General features: G+C 38.7%; 1 protein-coding gene across 1 annotated transcript in view; it reads left to right on the forward strand.

The window, feature by feature from the left end:
* The window catches only part of T265_04210 (hypothetical protein), a gene marked incomplete at both ends in the record, with an annotated part of 53,635 nt that overhangs the window by 16,158 nt on the left and 20,441 nt on the right, over positions 1 to 17,036 (forward strand). The window contains 2 exons of the mRNA XM_009168892.1: positions 7,715 to 7,973; positions 10,428 to 10,521. Of these exons, the coding sequence (XP_009167156.1) occupies positions 7,715 to 7,973; positions 10,428 to 10,521 (353 nt within the window). The remainder of the gene's footprint in view (positions 1 to 7,714; positions 7,974 to 10,427; positions 10,522 to 17,036) is intronic.

A 17,036-nucleotide genomic window follows, 5' to 3' on the forward strand; every position in this document is an offset into this window, starting at 1 on the left:
TAAAAATCATACATTTGGCTTATCATGTGACTAGTCCATACATGCCTTAAAAATCTTCTTTAGATACACTTGGAGAAACGTGAAGAATAAACTGGTAGCCTTGAAAAAGCTTCGTGACATAGAACTGAGCAACGCCATGGGCCACGAGGACGAAAGCAGTATGGTGAAACCACGAATGGGGCCTCAAGAAAGTAAGAATTTAGTTCCAGACTGCCCGGATGAAATTAACAGAGTAAATCCAGAAAATAATAATTATCACCTTTCTCTCCGCCTGCTGGGTGCACAAAAACATCGCTTCTTATATTTCTAGATTAAGAGCATTTGTAGAATCAAATGAATTAAAATGTTATTTGCAGTGGTTTTTGGGTAAACGGTAAAATCATTCGCAGTATAAGTTGCTTGACGAGTAGGCTATTTTATTTCGTAGTCCGAGAAACAAGATAGAACCAACAAAAGGATATTTTTGGCCCCTAGAAATTTCTTGCAGGAAAGTTTTTCTTTGATGCCTACTACTGCATTCTTTTACATCCATCCTGCCAAACCGACACCTTTTATTTTTCTCAAGGAGCTTATCGGGAAACTCCCTTAGAATTTGCCGGACGATTTGCATTTAGATTGCGTACACTGAATGCAGCAAATGATGATAGCGTTTAAAAAACTGAAAACTTCTGTGTGATACCAAGTGATGCAATGCAACATGATGAAACTGAACCCATGGCGTATTCTGCACAAGGTGTAAGGAAAAAAATATTAACCAGTTTGTATCAAGACATATAATCCCAAAACTGAAAGGCAGAAGGATCTATTTATTATTATTTTTACATCTTTTAGAAAATAGAACATTGCGCTAAGTTTTAGATGGTGTGGCAATGAGATCTAATTGCCAGGAGGTGCTTGAACAAATATACTGAACAGTAGAGTGACTTGCTACACCTCACCATTAAGTATCCAGTCAATTATTTGGCCCAATCCACAAGGTTTTTCAACAATAAGCTTGTCAAATTTGTGGGCAGCAAAGATTTTCTCATTGATGACTTGAAGGAATGCCAACGTGACACTAGTGCCACGGTAGTGAGAAATCATGTCTGATGTCAGTCGTTTGACAATCAGTCAAATAGTTTTCGACTGTCGGTTCATTTGCCTTAAGCGAATACCCATCTCAGATTAAACATTCCAATGAAGATAATGCCCCAGCTCAGTCTTCACTCTGACCATCCCGAGCTAGCGATTCGGCAGAAGGACCACCATAGATGCAAGAAGTAACAGATGCCCAAAACTAGGTCAGATCATATGTTCAGCACGTCGTACGTAGAGTGTATGGTGCGACAGCATTTTGGACATTCATATGAATTCCTGACGCACCATTGGTAGTCGGTGTTCGGTGGCTACTGAATCAAGATTTGCCGTCAATCAATTTGCCGCCAATCGGAGCTAGCCCTGATGCTGAACCGCCAAGTGGCCCGTTTTCCCGACCAATCGCCTGAAGATTAGGTTTCATGGTCGCAGCAGAGCCCAACTAATAGTAGTAAGGCGGTCTCGATGCGCGGTACCGCCTAACACAGAAGGATCCATTCTTTTGTTAGTTGTGTGCATTTATCAAGTTTTTTCTGGTAACCACGTACTTGTCTAGTGTATGCAAATTTTTTTTTCAAGGCTTGTGAATTTCATCCAGTAAAACCGTATGCAGCGCAACCATTAGGCCAAATGCGCCATGCGGCGAAATTTGCTTTCTAAACCCCGTAATTGTTTTCCTTCCAACGACTAGAACTAGCGCTTTCAACCTACTGTATAATAATAGACGGGTGTAGTAACTTCACAAAATGCTGCAGGTCTGGCTGGTCATTGTTGACAAGCTTGACAGAAGTAAGCGGCAACAAAACTCCAACATAAAAAAGTAACTGGCTTCCACAGAAATAGCCATCAAACACTGCGCGGTATTTTGAGCAGTTTGATTAGCATCTCCCTGACGTTACTTCATAAACCATGCACAAGAATCGAAGTTGCGAGATAAAAAAAGATCAGAAGAATTTTTTTCGCACTGCTAGTTTACCAGTCCGCTTTTACGATCTCTACTCGGAAAATTTGTGCGGTTATTTTATTGTCTGACATTAATTTAACGTTTTTGTTCTAAATATAACTTTGTGTCGCCAAACTTGTACCGTCATCTCGGCTGATCCGGCCTTGTCCTGAAGGTCGTACCCGTGGCGAAGGAATAGCATTGCTTTGAGAAGCGTAGGTAGAAATTTTCTACATAAACGTCACATTGCACTCTGAATGTTGTAGGCACTGCAAACTAAATCAACAGATAGAATCGCATCGCTTTTTTAAAGAAAAACGAGAAAGCTTGAAGTTTTGAGAAAATTGCCGCCTTAACCCCTGAGTATAATTGATGAACTCGCATTTGCCTCATCTCCAGATTTTTTGTGTGCTTGATCAAACGTTCTAATTGAATCCAGCCGAACTTTGTAAAAGTAGTGTCGTCTCAAATTGAGGCTGTACGCAGAAAAAGTTGGCTGCGAGTAACTTTCATGATTGTAAAGTGGACTAGTTACAGAATCGCTTACAAACCGAACTTGGGGGTAGACAGCATCTCCATAAATCAGAGGACCGGAGACATCTGCTACCAGTTGGCTCATAATGTCTACGGTTTTTTCGCATCATACTGTTGTTGGAATAGTCAGACATTATCACGATCATTGTAAAACAAATTTCCTTTATGGATTAGAGGGTAAACTAGCAGGATTTCATTTAGTTTCACCATTGCGCATGCTTTTTTACCAAATAGGTAATACCTTCTAGGTGAATTAGAAGATATCCAGCGTTTCGCTTGTAGTTATCTAGGTAATAAACCTACACCACCTGTTGCACGCTTCTTTTTAAGGAGAGATTGTCATTTTTATCACGTTTACTCATATTGATGAGGAACATTTTATTGTAGTTTCCAAAAACCTAAGTGTAGCGCATGCAAAACTTTAAACGGCAAAAATGAGTAGTGTCTTTAAAAACTAATATGACTGTAAAAGTTCAAACACTTGTGGGAAACGTTTTTGCACCAGGTGGTGGTATTTGTTGAATAAGGGCATCCCAAGATCGTCTACTTCTGCTAGCACCTTTTCTTTTCTCATGTAATATGACAGGTTTTTTATTTTGCTTCCCATTTTGAACATAAAATTCATGAACTCATCAAAGACGTCAATTATGACTGTTTATCCGTTTTACCAGCTGTGTACTTCGCTGGTCAAGTTGATATCCTTTGCGTACAATAGAATAGCGATTTCTTCGAGCATAGTCTAAGCACTCAGATGTGGACTTCCTTGATTCATATTTCTCTGAACACAGTGAAGTTATTCTTTTGAGATCAGTTGAGTGAAAAAGGGCTACTCTACTGAAATCCTGTTAATCGAGCATGAGCCTTTTGTGATTAGTTCACCAAAACTAAAGTGTGTTCGCACTCCTTTTGGTACTCCATGCACCTCATTTGGACATGGCAACGAGTGAAACTTTTCCGTCTTAATTTTTCAAGTAAATACTGCCTAAATTGGAGCTGAAAACAAAGGTCTATCGTAAATTTAGACAGTTCTTCTGGATCAAGGGCTTCTAGATTGGATTTTACTGTACAAAGTTCATCTGCACGTGTGCAGAACTTTGCGTACCTAAAGGGTAATCATCCCAAAAGGAATGTTGGTAATTATAGAGGCATTCGGGTTGAAAGATGTGTTAATAAAATAATAAAATAAAATAAATAAAATATCCGTCATGATAAATGAGTGAGGCAAACCACATAATAAGACCAAAGTCGGATCACTGCTTAATGTTAACGTTGGACTTTTAGTAGCCGGTTTACACCAGATCACATAAAATATATATAAATTATATATATAGGAATTAGGCACATAAGCAACCGATGCATAAATTTAGCTCACTCCTTGGACCGGAACAATGTCGCACTTAACGTCCACATAGATGTAAATACGAGGACAATGCTTGGTACACCCAGTTGTCCCTTTTTATCAGATTTAATTCTCAGATCGATTAGAATGCCTAGAATCCCTGGATAAAACGTGTTCAGTGCACTTAGAGCAGTAACCAGTATACTGATGAACCTCTTCGGCGTTTGCTAGACAACGCGGGCTACCAACTTCGGACCAAAGGCAGTGCATTCGACAATGAAGTTTACTGGCATGATTCTGGTTCACTTCGCGACCGACTCCAATGCTGGTTCACTGAAAAATACAACTGAATCTGCATTTCTCATTCATGGAAGTAAACGTACCTTCACCATTAGTTTCCAGGTTTGATGACTAACCAGGCAATGAAATACACACACAAAATTTTTTCAAAAGGTAATTGCATTTGAGCACGCTTTTCAGACGAGATGACAGGGTTAATTGATTTGGTCTATGAGGGTTTTGCTAATGAGAATTTACTGGGCACTTGGATAACATATGGTTGTTTGATAAGTATTCATCCTCCGTAAGGCACGAAAAGTGGAGAAAAGACATTTTCCAAGATATCCAATTGTCCAGGTGATCTTGTATTATTTCTAACACGCGGACTGGTACTTGTTGAATGCGTACTAAAGATAATTGCAAGTGATTTTGAAAAAAACTTCCGACTTTGTTAATTTTGGTGGCCGGTACTACCGTGGTAATTTGAATGCGGTAAATTTGGGCTTTCTGAAGCGCAGTACGTTATAACTGCTTTGTTGTAAAGTGGTTTCTCTATGCAAATGTTTTACTCTTTTAAATTGAGACCAAAATGTGTGTAAAGGCCAAAGGTATGCAGGAGATGTGTTCAGTACCGCTGTAACCTCTATTTCAGGGCGCGAAAGAGCATACTGTATTTACCGAACAACGTATGCACCGGAAGTTTGTGGAATTTATCACTTGAGAGGTATTTCAATTTTGCCGAGAAAGCTTTTGCTTTGAAAAGTTTTATTTTTTAAAACACTCGTGAATTTATTTATGGCGTTGCTACTTTTCGTATTTTGCTAGAGACCGTCTGATAGTAGAACCCGCCTCAGTGTGACAGAGTAACACGGGATTCACTATGTTTGAGATCCTGGAGCAGCTAACACTAACTTTATCAACGACAAAATGACTGCGAGAATAACAGTCTGAACTATGCTCAATACTGCTTTCTGTTCGAATCAAACCAAATGTCTCAAACATACAACTATTAATTAACTAAAATGATTGTATTTTTTGGACTTGTTCATCGTCAAATCATATTTGTATAAATAGGTACATATGCCAAATAATGAGATTTTCGACGATGTATTTTTACCCCACTAGGATTCCGGATAAAATAAGTGAAACCTGTAGAAGGAATTATTTTCTTGCCATTTCACTCATCCCCATTTATTTATTTTACTCAGTCAAAGTTTTGATGAGCAGTCACCGGTGATATTCTTCTAGTTTTCTGGCTGACAAGAATTGAATTTTTCCAAACAACGGGAACGGATTAACTTCAGCTGTCGTCTGAAATATAAAATACGTGCCTATAGATTTGAGCCAGTGGATTATCTTTTGACTACGCAGTTTTTTTCTTTGTTGCACTTGTGAAGGCAGAAATTTTAAACACATTCCTGTAAGATAGTGACACTTGTGTGAAAAGTTCTCTTTAACTGCATCTAATCCCACTGGAAGGCAGAGAGGCTTTTCCTGAATGAATCAGCTGTGCAAATATGTCATAGAATTTGAGACGGTTTAAATTCACGTCAAAAACAAACGAAAAGTTGTTGAGACATTACTTTGTTTGCCATCGGATCCAAACCTATCACAAAAACGCGAATGACACTGGAAGCTTGGTTAAAAAAATTACCGACTCGTTCCTTGTGATGTTTATAACAGATATGTTTGGAAGAACAACGTTACACCATCTTCTAGTACACTGAGCACGCAAAATGCAGGTGGTATCACCCGTAAACATAACAAAAATGGTTTTAGTCCCAGTACGATTACTCAAACAATCATATGAGTACACATTTAGTTAGGTAAATTTTGCACTAATTAGACTATTGAAAATAGGGGGCTGTAGACAGGCCGATCGGCAACTTGGGCACCTTGAAACTTTCTAACGCTTTTAAACACTCGAGGATAATTTTCATATAAAATGTTGCACGTAATGGCTCAAGTTAGACAAGGAGTCAGTAAATCATACAGTCAGAACAACCACACAACCGCAGAATTAGGAATAACTTCAGTCCATGTTATATGGCATAGCTGTTACTCAAACCAGCATTTGAGAAAGACAAGCTCATCATAATAATACTCAGGTTCACTAGGTGTGGACATTTGTTTGAGCCCGTTGTCGACCATGTCGGGTAATATGATCACTCGCAAATATCTAAGTTATACCAAATGTTCAGTGCCCTTAAAATTAAATCTGATAACCGTAAGGCAACATGCTACAAAACGCCTAAAATTTGTCCATTATTTTCCAAAAACGAGATGCAATACGGAGCCATGGCACTAGAATGTTCCACAGATTCTGTAATCTAGGTGCCCTAAAATTTTTGCCGTACAAAAATATACCAAAATCTGCATTTCTTGAAACATATGTGGGGTAGAAATTGCAAAAAGGAGGGTTGATATATGTAGGAAAATGTGAAGTCTCAATCGTAGAACGCTCAGAGTTTTGAGCACATTTATATGGTGCTAACCTTTGATGCAAAGGCCCAGTATATTTGCAATTCTAAAAATATGCCACACGATCACAATTTGGCGACTAGCAGTGTAGATTGTAAGGGACACGTTTGTTGATCTCTGAGTAACATAAGGACTTATGCTGTACCGGGGAGCTCAGCCACCAGTCTGCGCCCAGAGCGTTTAGTGTTCTGATCAGATGGTTTTGTAAAAGTGGCTGTTTATAAGTGTTCTATTTTGAAGATAATTTTGTCGAATATGTATTCGCTAAAATATGCGTAAGTGAAGAATAAACGGTTGAGCGGCAGTGATTAGCTCGCAATTCTACAAGATATAGCGCAGTGCAACCTTTATTTACGAAACTGACGTCACGTGGCTGTGTACTGACTAGCATTTCAAGTGACGACCTCTAAGATATAAAATATCCATTCCTCGTGTGAAATCGCTATTTAAATATTTGAAATCCTCCTCAGAGTACAAGCTATCAGAAAATTTGTCTAACTTTTTTTGTGGTTCACAAATTCAGAAAAATTGCCACGATCGTTAACGCCCATACCATGCAGTTTTTACCTTCAGTCACGCATACTAAAGGCTTGCTTGTGGAATCGGCAGCACGGGAATGATAAATGGGATGCCTTCAGTTTAGCGCTACAGTTAAACTGCAGAGTACTGTGTATATATTTCTGCGTGCACTCGCCGCTACAGGGAGGCTGGGCTTGAGTGAAATCCGCATATCTGTTATACAAGTGTCAGTTTGACTGTCCTTAGATTAGTCTGATTACCCAAACTTCCCCCTTAAAGAAGAATGTACTCGGTGGCACAATCAGAGAATTGGTAATTGTATAGCATTTTCTGGCAATAAATTTAAATGCAAGTCGTTTTTACTTGTTTTGGAATTATTAAAAAAGCATACTTTTTAATTTAGCTACAGAGCAGTTCAGCTCGGACGGAGATTCTGATGTAAACTATCGTATTTGCCAACACTTTGATAAAATATTTTATGCGGCTGAAAACGCAAACATCGAATTTCATTTTCCCCATCCCACTGGTTTTGTTTTTTCATCCAGCACATGGCCGTCAGCTGGGAAAACTTGATCCTCGTCTTTACTTGAGTGAGGAAGGCGAAGATTTATACGACATTACGCCAGGGCATTTGGGTCGTATATGGTTTACCGTTTCCTATTCTCGTTCAAGTGAACTACTAAAGGTCACAATTCACAAAGCGAGAAATCTGAGAAAATGGTCCGTTTTTGGATCCCTTATGCCCGACCAATCACAGATCGTTACCCAGAACGAGGACTGTTTGCTCCAAGATTTTCGTGTGAAGTAAGTACATTATGAATTCAACAGTAGAACGTTGCACCATTTTTAGTTTCCCGGTCTGTCATCAATTTTGCCACTGAACGTTTTTCAAATGACAATAATTCCCTTTAGTTTCCTAGTAGCTTTTGGACACCAGCCTTATCCTTTGCAAACGAATCTCCTATTGAAAGGGTTGTATCAATAAGATGTGTCAAAAGTACGAACTTAGGAGGATGTCTCCTATGCGGCTGCCCGAAGTGGAAGTGTAAAACAAAAGAACACCTAGATACTCTCTAGTAACCATGACGCTGTGCAATGCATCATCGACCAAAAATGATGTAAGCTGGACTGGGTTTGCGTTTACTTAAAGAAAAAGTTATATTTGGCTCAAGTATGCGATCCCTTGACGATTTAAGCGATCTAACGTTACCGAATATAATGGTATTCGACGTGTTCTGAGTTGAAATTCTCATGGATCCATGCAGTTCAGATGATTTTGAGGCAGACTCCACAGGTAACGCAAAATCTCTGGGAGTCTCAGAAATTCGGTTGAGATGTGATCGTTAAAAGCTAGTCAGTGGTTACTTAATATGTTCAAAAATTACGATGAACAATGATGAACATGAGAAAAAGTGGCTAGGCCATCTGACGTGCAAACTTCGGAAAAAATAATACATTATGAATGTTTCAAGTTTATCGTTGGTTTTCGCTGGAATCAATTGTGAAAATAAATCATTGCAACTTTATTTTAAGGCCATCGGTGTCGTTCCCACAAGATTGATGGAGATGGATGGCCTAACCGTGACCACGATTTTATTACTTGGTTCTGCACGACATGCTCAACATTTAAAACACCCAATTTTTGTCTCCTCTGGCTACCCAATAGATACATAAAACGTCCCATTTTCTTCAATAACCATGGTGCTTGAATGTAAAAGCGGATGCTAATCACAAAAGTAATACGTAAAACAACGTTTTGGATCACTAAAAACAATTACTAGAGGCTCAAAACTGAGATTTGTCTATAGCAAGCTGCTACGGTGAATAAGCGACCAATTTCACTAGAAATAAGGGTTTTATGTGTCTGAGCTTACTGGGGATGGCAGAGAGATTTTTAAAACTACCGAGAAATTTCTCAGCCACATATATTTTGTTGCCTTTGCGTGGAACGTCTTTTGAATGTGCTTCTTAGTGGGCGCAAGATTATGTACTGGCTTGGCTGATATCAATTAAAATGCCTAAATATTCTACTCAGAATCATCCACAGAAATTTTTGGTCCACCCATCCGGGTACAGTTATTTTCTGTGGTAGTTAAATGCAACGCAGAATGTCGGACACTCGTCCTGAAGTTGGATGCTGTGTAGCACGTCACCTCACAATGGAAGTAAGCAACATCTATCCGGATAACGGTTGTAATCCGAATCAGAGCTTTATTGGCTTGGAAAACCTTGGTCAATTTTTTGTAGTTTTGCCTCTTGGAAAATATACTACTGACTTAACCGATCTAGAAAATTACGCGGAGTTAACTCAGGAAATAACCTGGCAAGATCTTTCAATGCCTTTGTTTGCATCTGGTTGAAAATAATGTTGGCTTTGTGGTGAATTTTTGTGCAGGTATAGTGCATTGTTAGGTTTGACAAATTCAAGTTGAATATAGCACATTTAGACGAGATTAACCAGTTAGTCTCTCCCGGAACCAATAAGTGTCTGTGCTTTCATAAAATAACGTTGCAAAAAGCTGCGTCGCTTGTCCCAAGCTAGCCCATTTAACGATTATTTGGAGTGGTAAATGCTTGTGTGAAAATTATGTCACTAAGTATGTATGTAAGTATGTCACTGAGATAGTAATATTCTGAACATGATTTGGATAGGGTTTTTCCTCTCGCCCACTGATAATGTATTTAGATAATCATCAGCATTGTGATAACTGTGTCGGAGTACTCAATAATACTGGTAAAGCTAACTGACCAAGTGGCCTGATATTTTTCCAGAAATTTGAAGACACCATGTTTTGGCTCCGAATAGCTGCAAAACACGTCCCCGGTCCCCATTATAATTCGCCAGACGTGGGTCTTGACTAGCTGACTAAATATGCCATACCGTTGAGTACTGTCCGTGAGGCAGCAGCTCAAAAATTTCTATCAAGGAGAAGCATGATTGACCCTTCTGCTTCGACCTGACAAGTCCGAATGTGAAAACAACTCTCATGGGCTGCTATTCTGACAACCGTTGGATACGAACGTTTGTCTGCACAAACAGAATTTATCCTGACTAATTCCTTCTAGAGACTCACTAGTGAGCATTTTAAGTCCATCAAGAAGTTAAATCCATTTAACCCTATAGGGTATGATTACGGTGCCTGAATTCAAGCTTAAATGAGCAGTGCTGTGTACCTTCTCAAGAAAACGAAAATCACAATGGCCTCTTATATATTATATTGCGATCATTTAATGGACGCTTGCTCTGTTTCTTTCTAGGCTCTTCCTTGAACAAGCCGAGCGAAAGTTTCATATGACCGCAACAAAAAAACAGACGGACAATCCAGATTTTAATGAACAATTTTGTTTTCAAGTGAGTTATCGAAAAGATGAAAAGGTAGATGAAAAATCTGAAACCGGTAACAGCTGTTGGGTCTTAGATGCATTTCAATTTTTTTTAAATTCACGTAAATTTGTATAAAGTAGTTCTCATACGTATCCAGTCAGACCAAGATTCTGTAACTGGTAAGTTCTGGGTGGACGTTCTCAAGTCCCAAATGAACCTGCCACCGGATTCTGTGTCCAAATATGGACCAGATTGGAAGCGAGCTCATTGAATTTCCTCTAATTATGCGGTAGAACTTCACAGAAGGATATGATGTGGGGACAGATACTTTGGGATATAAATGTGTGAATACATAAATTTCTAACAAATGTGTTGGTTGACTTTTGAGCCCGTCTTGTAGTTTTCCCAATGTAATGACAGTTCAAAGCAACTGCCTCAAGCACCCGTTCAAAACTTTAGTAAGAATGGTGCGGGTATTCTGTTCAAAAAGTGTGCCGGTTGGAGTCTGCACCTACTACCATTGGAATCACACTTGAACTTTCTCAAAGTACGTTGCAGGAAGTAAACTGAGGATGGAACTCTGCAGTAAACGAGAACGCATCTAGATCCAAATATAGTGACAAGCATATTTAATGAGCGAAATACTTGTACACGAAACAATCCAAGGTATGTTTAGTACAAAGAATCGCACATTTAGATACTGAGTAAAAACTCAAGTCGACAGAAATCTACAGGATGAGCGAAAATCGTCCCACCTTATATCTCTCATTTTTAAGAACACTACTGAGTTCTTGGAACCGGTGTAGGTATAATCCGAATCCTGCTTACCTCAAATATTCGGTTTTGGACGAAATGCTATCCAGTAGACGCGATAAAATAAGTTTTGGAATCAGGCACCAATGTTCATCAAATGTGACCATATATCCCTTCGAGATTTGCCCGAGTTGCCCGCATGGGACAACAATTTTGGTGTGTCAGGTCTCTTAGGAAAACCAATATAGTGGGTTAAAATCTGGGGGTTGAAAATCTGGAGTTCGGTAGAAATTTGGATTTCCATGAGGTTCAGAGGAAATCAAAATCGGGGTAATGGCCCATTCTAACAATTACCTGGTTCTAAACGCCCGGTATCTACCAGTCTTTGTGTGCGTCATAAGCTCAATGAATTGCATCCATTGCTAGGTAGATTGCATCCAGATGGGAAAGTAATGACCAGGACTTAGGTGTCTGATGTGATACATATGAGACGCAATCTTCTCGCCTACAGATTCTCTCTTCCCGGTCACGCTCAACCCAAATGAAACTGTTGTAACACATCAGTGATAGCGACCACGAAACCAACGGGATTCAGCAATGGGTATAAGCATCTGATGAAACATGCAAGTAGTGTTTGACCAAGTTTCAAGTTGTCCTTCCTGCATCTGATGGAAGGTTGATACGGAAGTTATTTAGCCGTTTGTTACTGTTTGCTTATTGTTCCAAATGCTCAGTGATCATTCATAGAAGCTCAAGAAGACGCTTGTTTACTTTTTAGAAGTTTTGTGCAACTGAGTTTTTTTACTTTTAGGTCATATAACTTGTTACCACCTAATTTGTATTGGTCAGTGAACAACTCCGCACTCGAGAACACTCCTCCTTTCACCAGTAGATAGGTTGCATCTATATATGCAAGTATTGACTGAAAAATAACCATTTGATAATCTTAGACCAAGAATGCTCTTTCTCCGCTTTCATCTCCTTCTGCCTGGTCAACCTTAATAGTTTTATTTTGGGATTCTTAAGTGACAGCAAACAAGGGCGTAACGTGATTAAACAATGGATGAAAGAGAAAACGTGAGCAAACAACCACGGAAATTTTATTACCTTAGATTCAATGTTCAATATTTCTATCCGATTGTCGTGCAACCTATCAGTCTGGCGAACCCCAGAGGACTGAAATGTCAATACAAGCAAATTATCATTCGTGAATAGACTTAATATGGGGTAAATCATCAATTGTAAATAAGCGTTGTTCTGTTTGTATGTGATGATCCATTTTATAGAGAATCGCATAAGTTATTATGTTGAATGTTTGAAATTTCTGTTTGAGTATGAGGGCGAAATCCTGCAATTTTTAGATGTTGCGCACAATTTGCAAGTGGGTTCAAAAGGCAATCACTTACGCACGAAACCTGATATAGCCAGGCTGGCTGTGCAACGTCTATTCTGATAAATGCAACAGAGCCACTATCTCAAGGCAATGTCAAATAATAGCTGTAAGGTATAACTGTTTCGGTTTTCAGTTCATTTATTGTCCGTTGAAAGTCATAAGGAGATTCAAAGTCATCAGTCTTGGTAAAACTATGGTGGACATATCATAATCTTATTCATTGAAATACTTCATTATTTTGAATAGTGAAGCGTCAAACAAGCAATCCGGGTTCTAAAGTTTTGCTGGCATCTTTAATGATATTCTAACATTGGAGACAGCAGACTCAATTTTACGGCAGCACTGGATACTCCACATCCCTAGATCAACTCAATTTGGTTAAAGGTCTGTCTTGATCTCTAAAATATCTGATTTTGACCTGTTCTTCAGATCTGAATATTTTACTCTATCTCTCACCCAGAAATTCCGGTTTCCTGTCCACGGACGATTTCTACTCAAACAAAAATGTTTAGACATCGTACAATAGAGATACACGCAAAAACAGACTGTAGTCGACAAACATGTTTTGACGTTTTCCTTGTTCCCGGAAGCGTATTTTAGCTTTCAGTTCAACTAATGCACTCTTCGATAGATCAAGCAAGTTCATATCATTGACAAAATTCAGTAGCTAGTTCGTTATGCTAGGATTTTTTTCAAATTCCCTATTGAGCCATTTGTGAAAAGAAAAAAATTATATTTAGTTGATCATTGCGCAATGTGAAAGGAATATCATTGTCCAGAAATGTATACGAATGTATACGAATCGTGAATCAACTTGTCATGGCAACGACTACTTTCACATCCCTTATGTGTGCTAAAATGATTTAAAACCAATGGGAGGTTTGGTATCGAGTGTTTGGAGCGTAGTACTGTCTTTCATAATTAGTCTAAACAACCGTGAATAACTAGTGCCACTTATAAACCAGTAACGTCCTTCAAGAAAATATACTTCGGTGTATCATTGACAAACATTTTCATCATGTCTAACCACAGTTTTATTTACTTATAAATGTGATTATCCAAAAAAGTAATCGCGTCTAAAAAATTAAGTTTCTATCCACGAAAAAATGGTTTTATTGTCCGTAATAAAACCAAAGAACTACTTTTGTCTTAAGAATTTTGGATCATTTTATCTTCTTTTCACGTCTGAGTTACTATCCTTTGAAAAATATTGTTGCACAATGAAATTCAGGGGAAATCGGTCAACAAATATCTCGATCTTTTTCATATAATCTAAAAAACGATGTTGACATCTGAGCTTTTCAGAATATGTATTTTTTGCAATAAAAGAAATCACCTGCTGCGGAGGGACATTTTGCACGGCAAATTAAGTGGCGATTTGCACACCGTTAAGTTATCTGCAAGATAACTGAAATAGTCCTCGAACCGAAATAGTTATGTGAAAATCTCAAGAGCCAGAAGAACTGCTAGCTTTTTGCCCAAAGACTTTCCAGTATTTTACCATCAATCATAGCAATCACAGTTTATTTTTGTTACAAGAATTAATCCATATTTTGATTAGGAATTTCGAGGTTTTGATTGTTAGAGCGGACAGAAAACTATCAACAATCGATCAGTTAAGATTGTGTTAACCACCTCTCTAAACAAGCAGAATGTCTTAAACGTTACGTTAGTGGAAAAAAGCACATGAAACCCAAAGCGGTGCACGCTGGAGAGTTATCTGTAACAAACCTTTATATATGTGGAATATTCGTCGTACTCAGACAAGCTCCTACATCCTGGCCAGCAATTCGAAAATCGAACTCGCTCTGGGTGTACATCCTGGCCAGCAATTCGAAAATCGAAATCGCTCTGGGTTTACAGTATCCAGGACCTGATTTCTTCACTCGGAGCGGCCACTGCTTAGAATATTGTCTTGCAAATTTCTCAACGTTTCTTAAATTAATATCGACAGAATGAAGCACATTGATTTAGAACATGGTCGGGTAGGTAGAAGAAAAGTAGGTAGAAGAGTCTGAAGCAACTAGCCCCTAGCAACCCTTCCGGTTTTGGTTACCAAACGATAAGAAATATTTTATGTGTTTTCATATAGTCTACTGGCTCTACTTGTGTCAACGAAATTGTGTCAAATATTCTTTGCCAACCAGTCATATTTTTCAGCAGCTTGACCAGACACTGCTAACGTTGTGAACCCCTCACACTTTGTTATATCTTCTAAGGCTTCCTTTGTAGCAACGAACTCTAAGTGAATTGTTTCCGAACACTCGAACTCTCCTCTGTAATTTAGACCCTATTAGCTATGTCTCACAGCTATAGTGACAACTCATGTACCAATTTTTGCCCGCTCCGTTGAAACAACGCCATAAAACCAGCAGCCCAAACCTATTTATTTCTCCCATATCCACCAAGTAAGGTGCTCAACTGAATAGATATTGGATAAATGTGGAATGTTATTAGCGGTTCTAATCACAGTGGAACTTCAAAGCTCAAGGCCAGAAAGGTCCTTCCAAAGGTTTTGTAGTTCGTCTGTTCTTTTTGACACAAATAAAACCCAAAGAAAAAACTGACTAGTTAATTTTAATAAGAAAACGCTTGAGCCGAGACGAGCCCAAATTTGCTGTTCCCAATAGAAAACGGCACACCATTCTGAATTTGGCATCACATGAATATGACTAAACGAACCCGGTGAGATGACGAATGATCGACTGTCGCTGTAAGAAGACAGTAGGTTTCATTCTGTGTTTAAACTGGATATGAATAATTTGACGTTATTTGCTTCGAGTTTATCGTAAACAGATTATGCAAATCCCACAAGAATTCCACACCAATGTTAAAATCGGCATTGTAGTACCCCATCGTAACTTCGAACTGGGGTTGTTAGCAAGTTGAAAGGTTTTTGACACCAACTGTGGGATTCCGTTCGCTATTTTCCAGGTGCGTAGCATGACCTATCGCCTAAACTTTTTTTATTTGAAAGGACTGTCTCTAAAGCGTGCGTCTACTGAAAGTAACTAAACTGTTTGAATCTGGTGCGCAGTAAACTATTTGCTAATTCTATCACTGTTTTGATTCATGCCACTGGTCCAAATTATATCCTTTCCTTGGTTGACATAGGTGAAAGCTGGAACAGTTTGTAACCATCGCTTATCCTCCTCATTTTGTGTCGTATTGATGCACGTTCCGCTTCGATATACGTTATTTTTTTATTAGCTTTTCCACGGCCATCATGTTAACCTTTGAATTTCGCTCCACCTCATTTTCATCCGTTTTACTCTACAATTTTCGTTTTGAGATTTATTTCATGTTGGTTTGGTCTATTTAATTTTATTTTTTACTTGAATGACTCAAATGCTACTAAGTGCAATTAAATAGGTGTATGAAATCTGGCGTAGTCTCGAAAGAATTTCAAATATTTTTTGGCTTTAGTAGTAGATTGTGATGAAAACGCCTTCGTGCATGCACAAGAAGACACTTACTGAAGTTTCGTATTACCTAAATAATTTTTCAAATTTGCTCCGTTGCTTTTTGCATCAAACGCTAAATTATATTCTTGCATTTCTATATCAAAACTTAATTTGCAGTATAAACAATGATCATGTTTTTGCATGAACTGGTGCTTAACCAAAACTAAATCGCTTGGAATTGCAAATAGTTATATAGACCGAGGAACAAATTTAAAGCTTCTCCAGTGTAAATAAAACATGAATCGTTATTGACAAATCACCTACCCTAGTTATTCGAGTGTTTTTCTCGGTATCTGGCGCCACCGACTGAAGCGGTTTCCAATCCGTTCTCACGTTACGTGAACTCACCTAAGCATACCGTCACGTTATTTTAGACCCATGTACATTCACGGACGAACACACCGTGCTTCCACAGAACTTGAATCAACTTTTTTCTGATTGATGCAGTGTAATCAAGCATGTGGTAGAAAATCAGTACATCCTGGTTTGATTTTTTTGTGCCGTTCGATATAACTCAACCGCCTGGAATAATCAAAGATCCAAAAAAAGTTATGCATAAGAGATAAGCCGGTATACGCCCCTAGGCAATCACCAATACTCCAAGCTATTGATAAAATACATCCTAAAAATACAGACATTTATCGGTTCACGGTTTTATCAACGTCATATATTCCAGTTAAAAACGGTAAAGTTCTGTACCAAAGCTTGGTTGACATGTCCACCAATGTTTGTTTGTAGACGGATACTTTCCTTTGCGCTGTGACATTTTACCACCGTTTCCACCCTGTTGTCACAAAATCTAGCGTGGCTTTCACTGAAAGCAGCTGTCAGCAGCTGGATCAGTCAAAAGATGTGGCAAGAGTTCACAAAAATGAGTGGTCAAATGCCCTTGGTTTATCTGAACTTAACAAGGTCTCAAGCTGCAATGCGTA

Source organism: Opisthorchis viverrini, assembly GCF_000715545.1.
Source record: "Opisthorchis viverrini unplaced genomic scaffold opera_v5_66, whole genome shotgun sequence".
Classification (NCBI taxonomy): Eukaryota; Metazoa; Platyhelminthes; class Trematoda; order Opisthorchiida; family Opisthorchiidae; genus Opisthorchis; species Opisthorchis viverrini.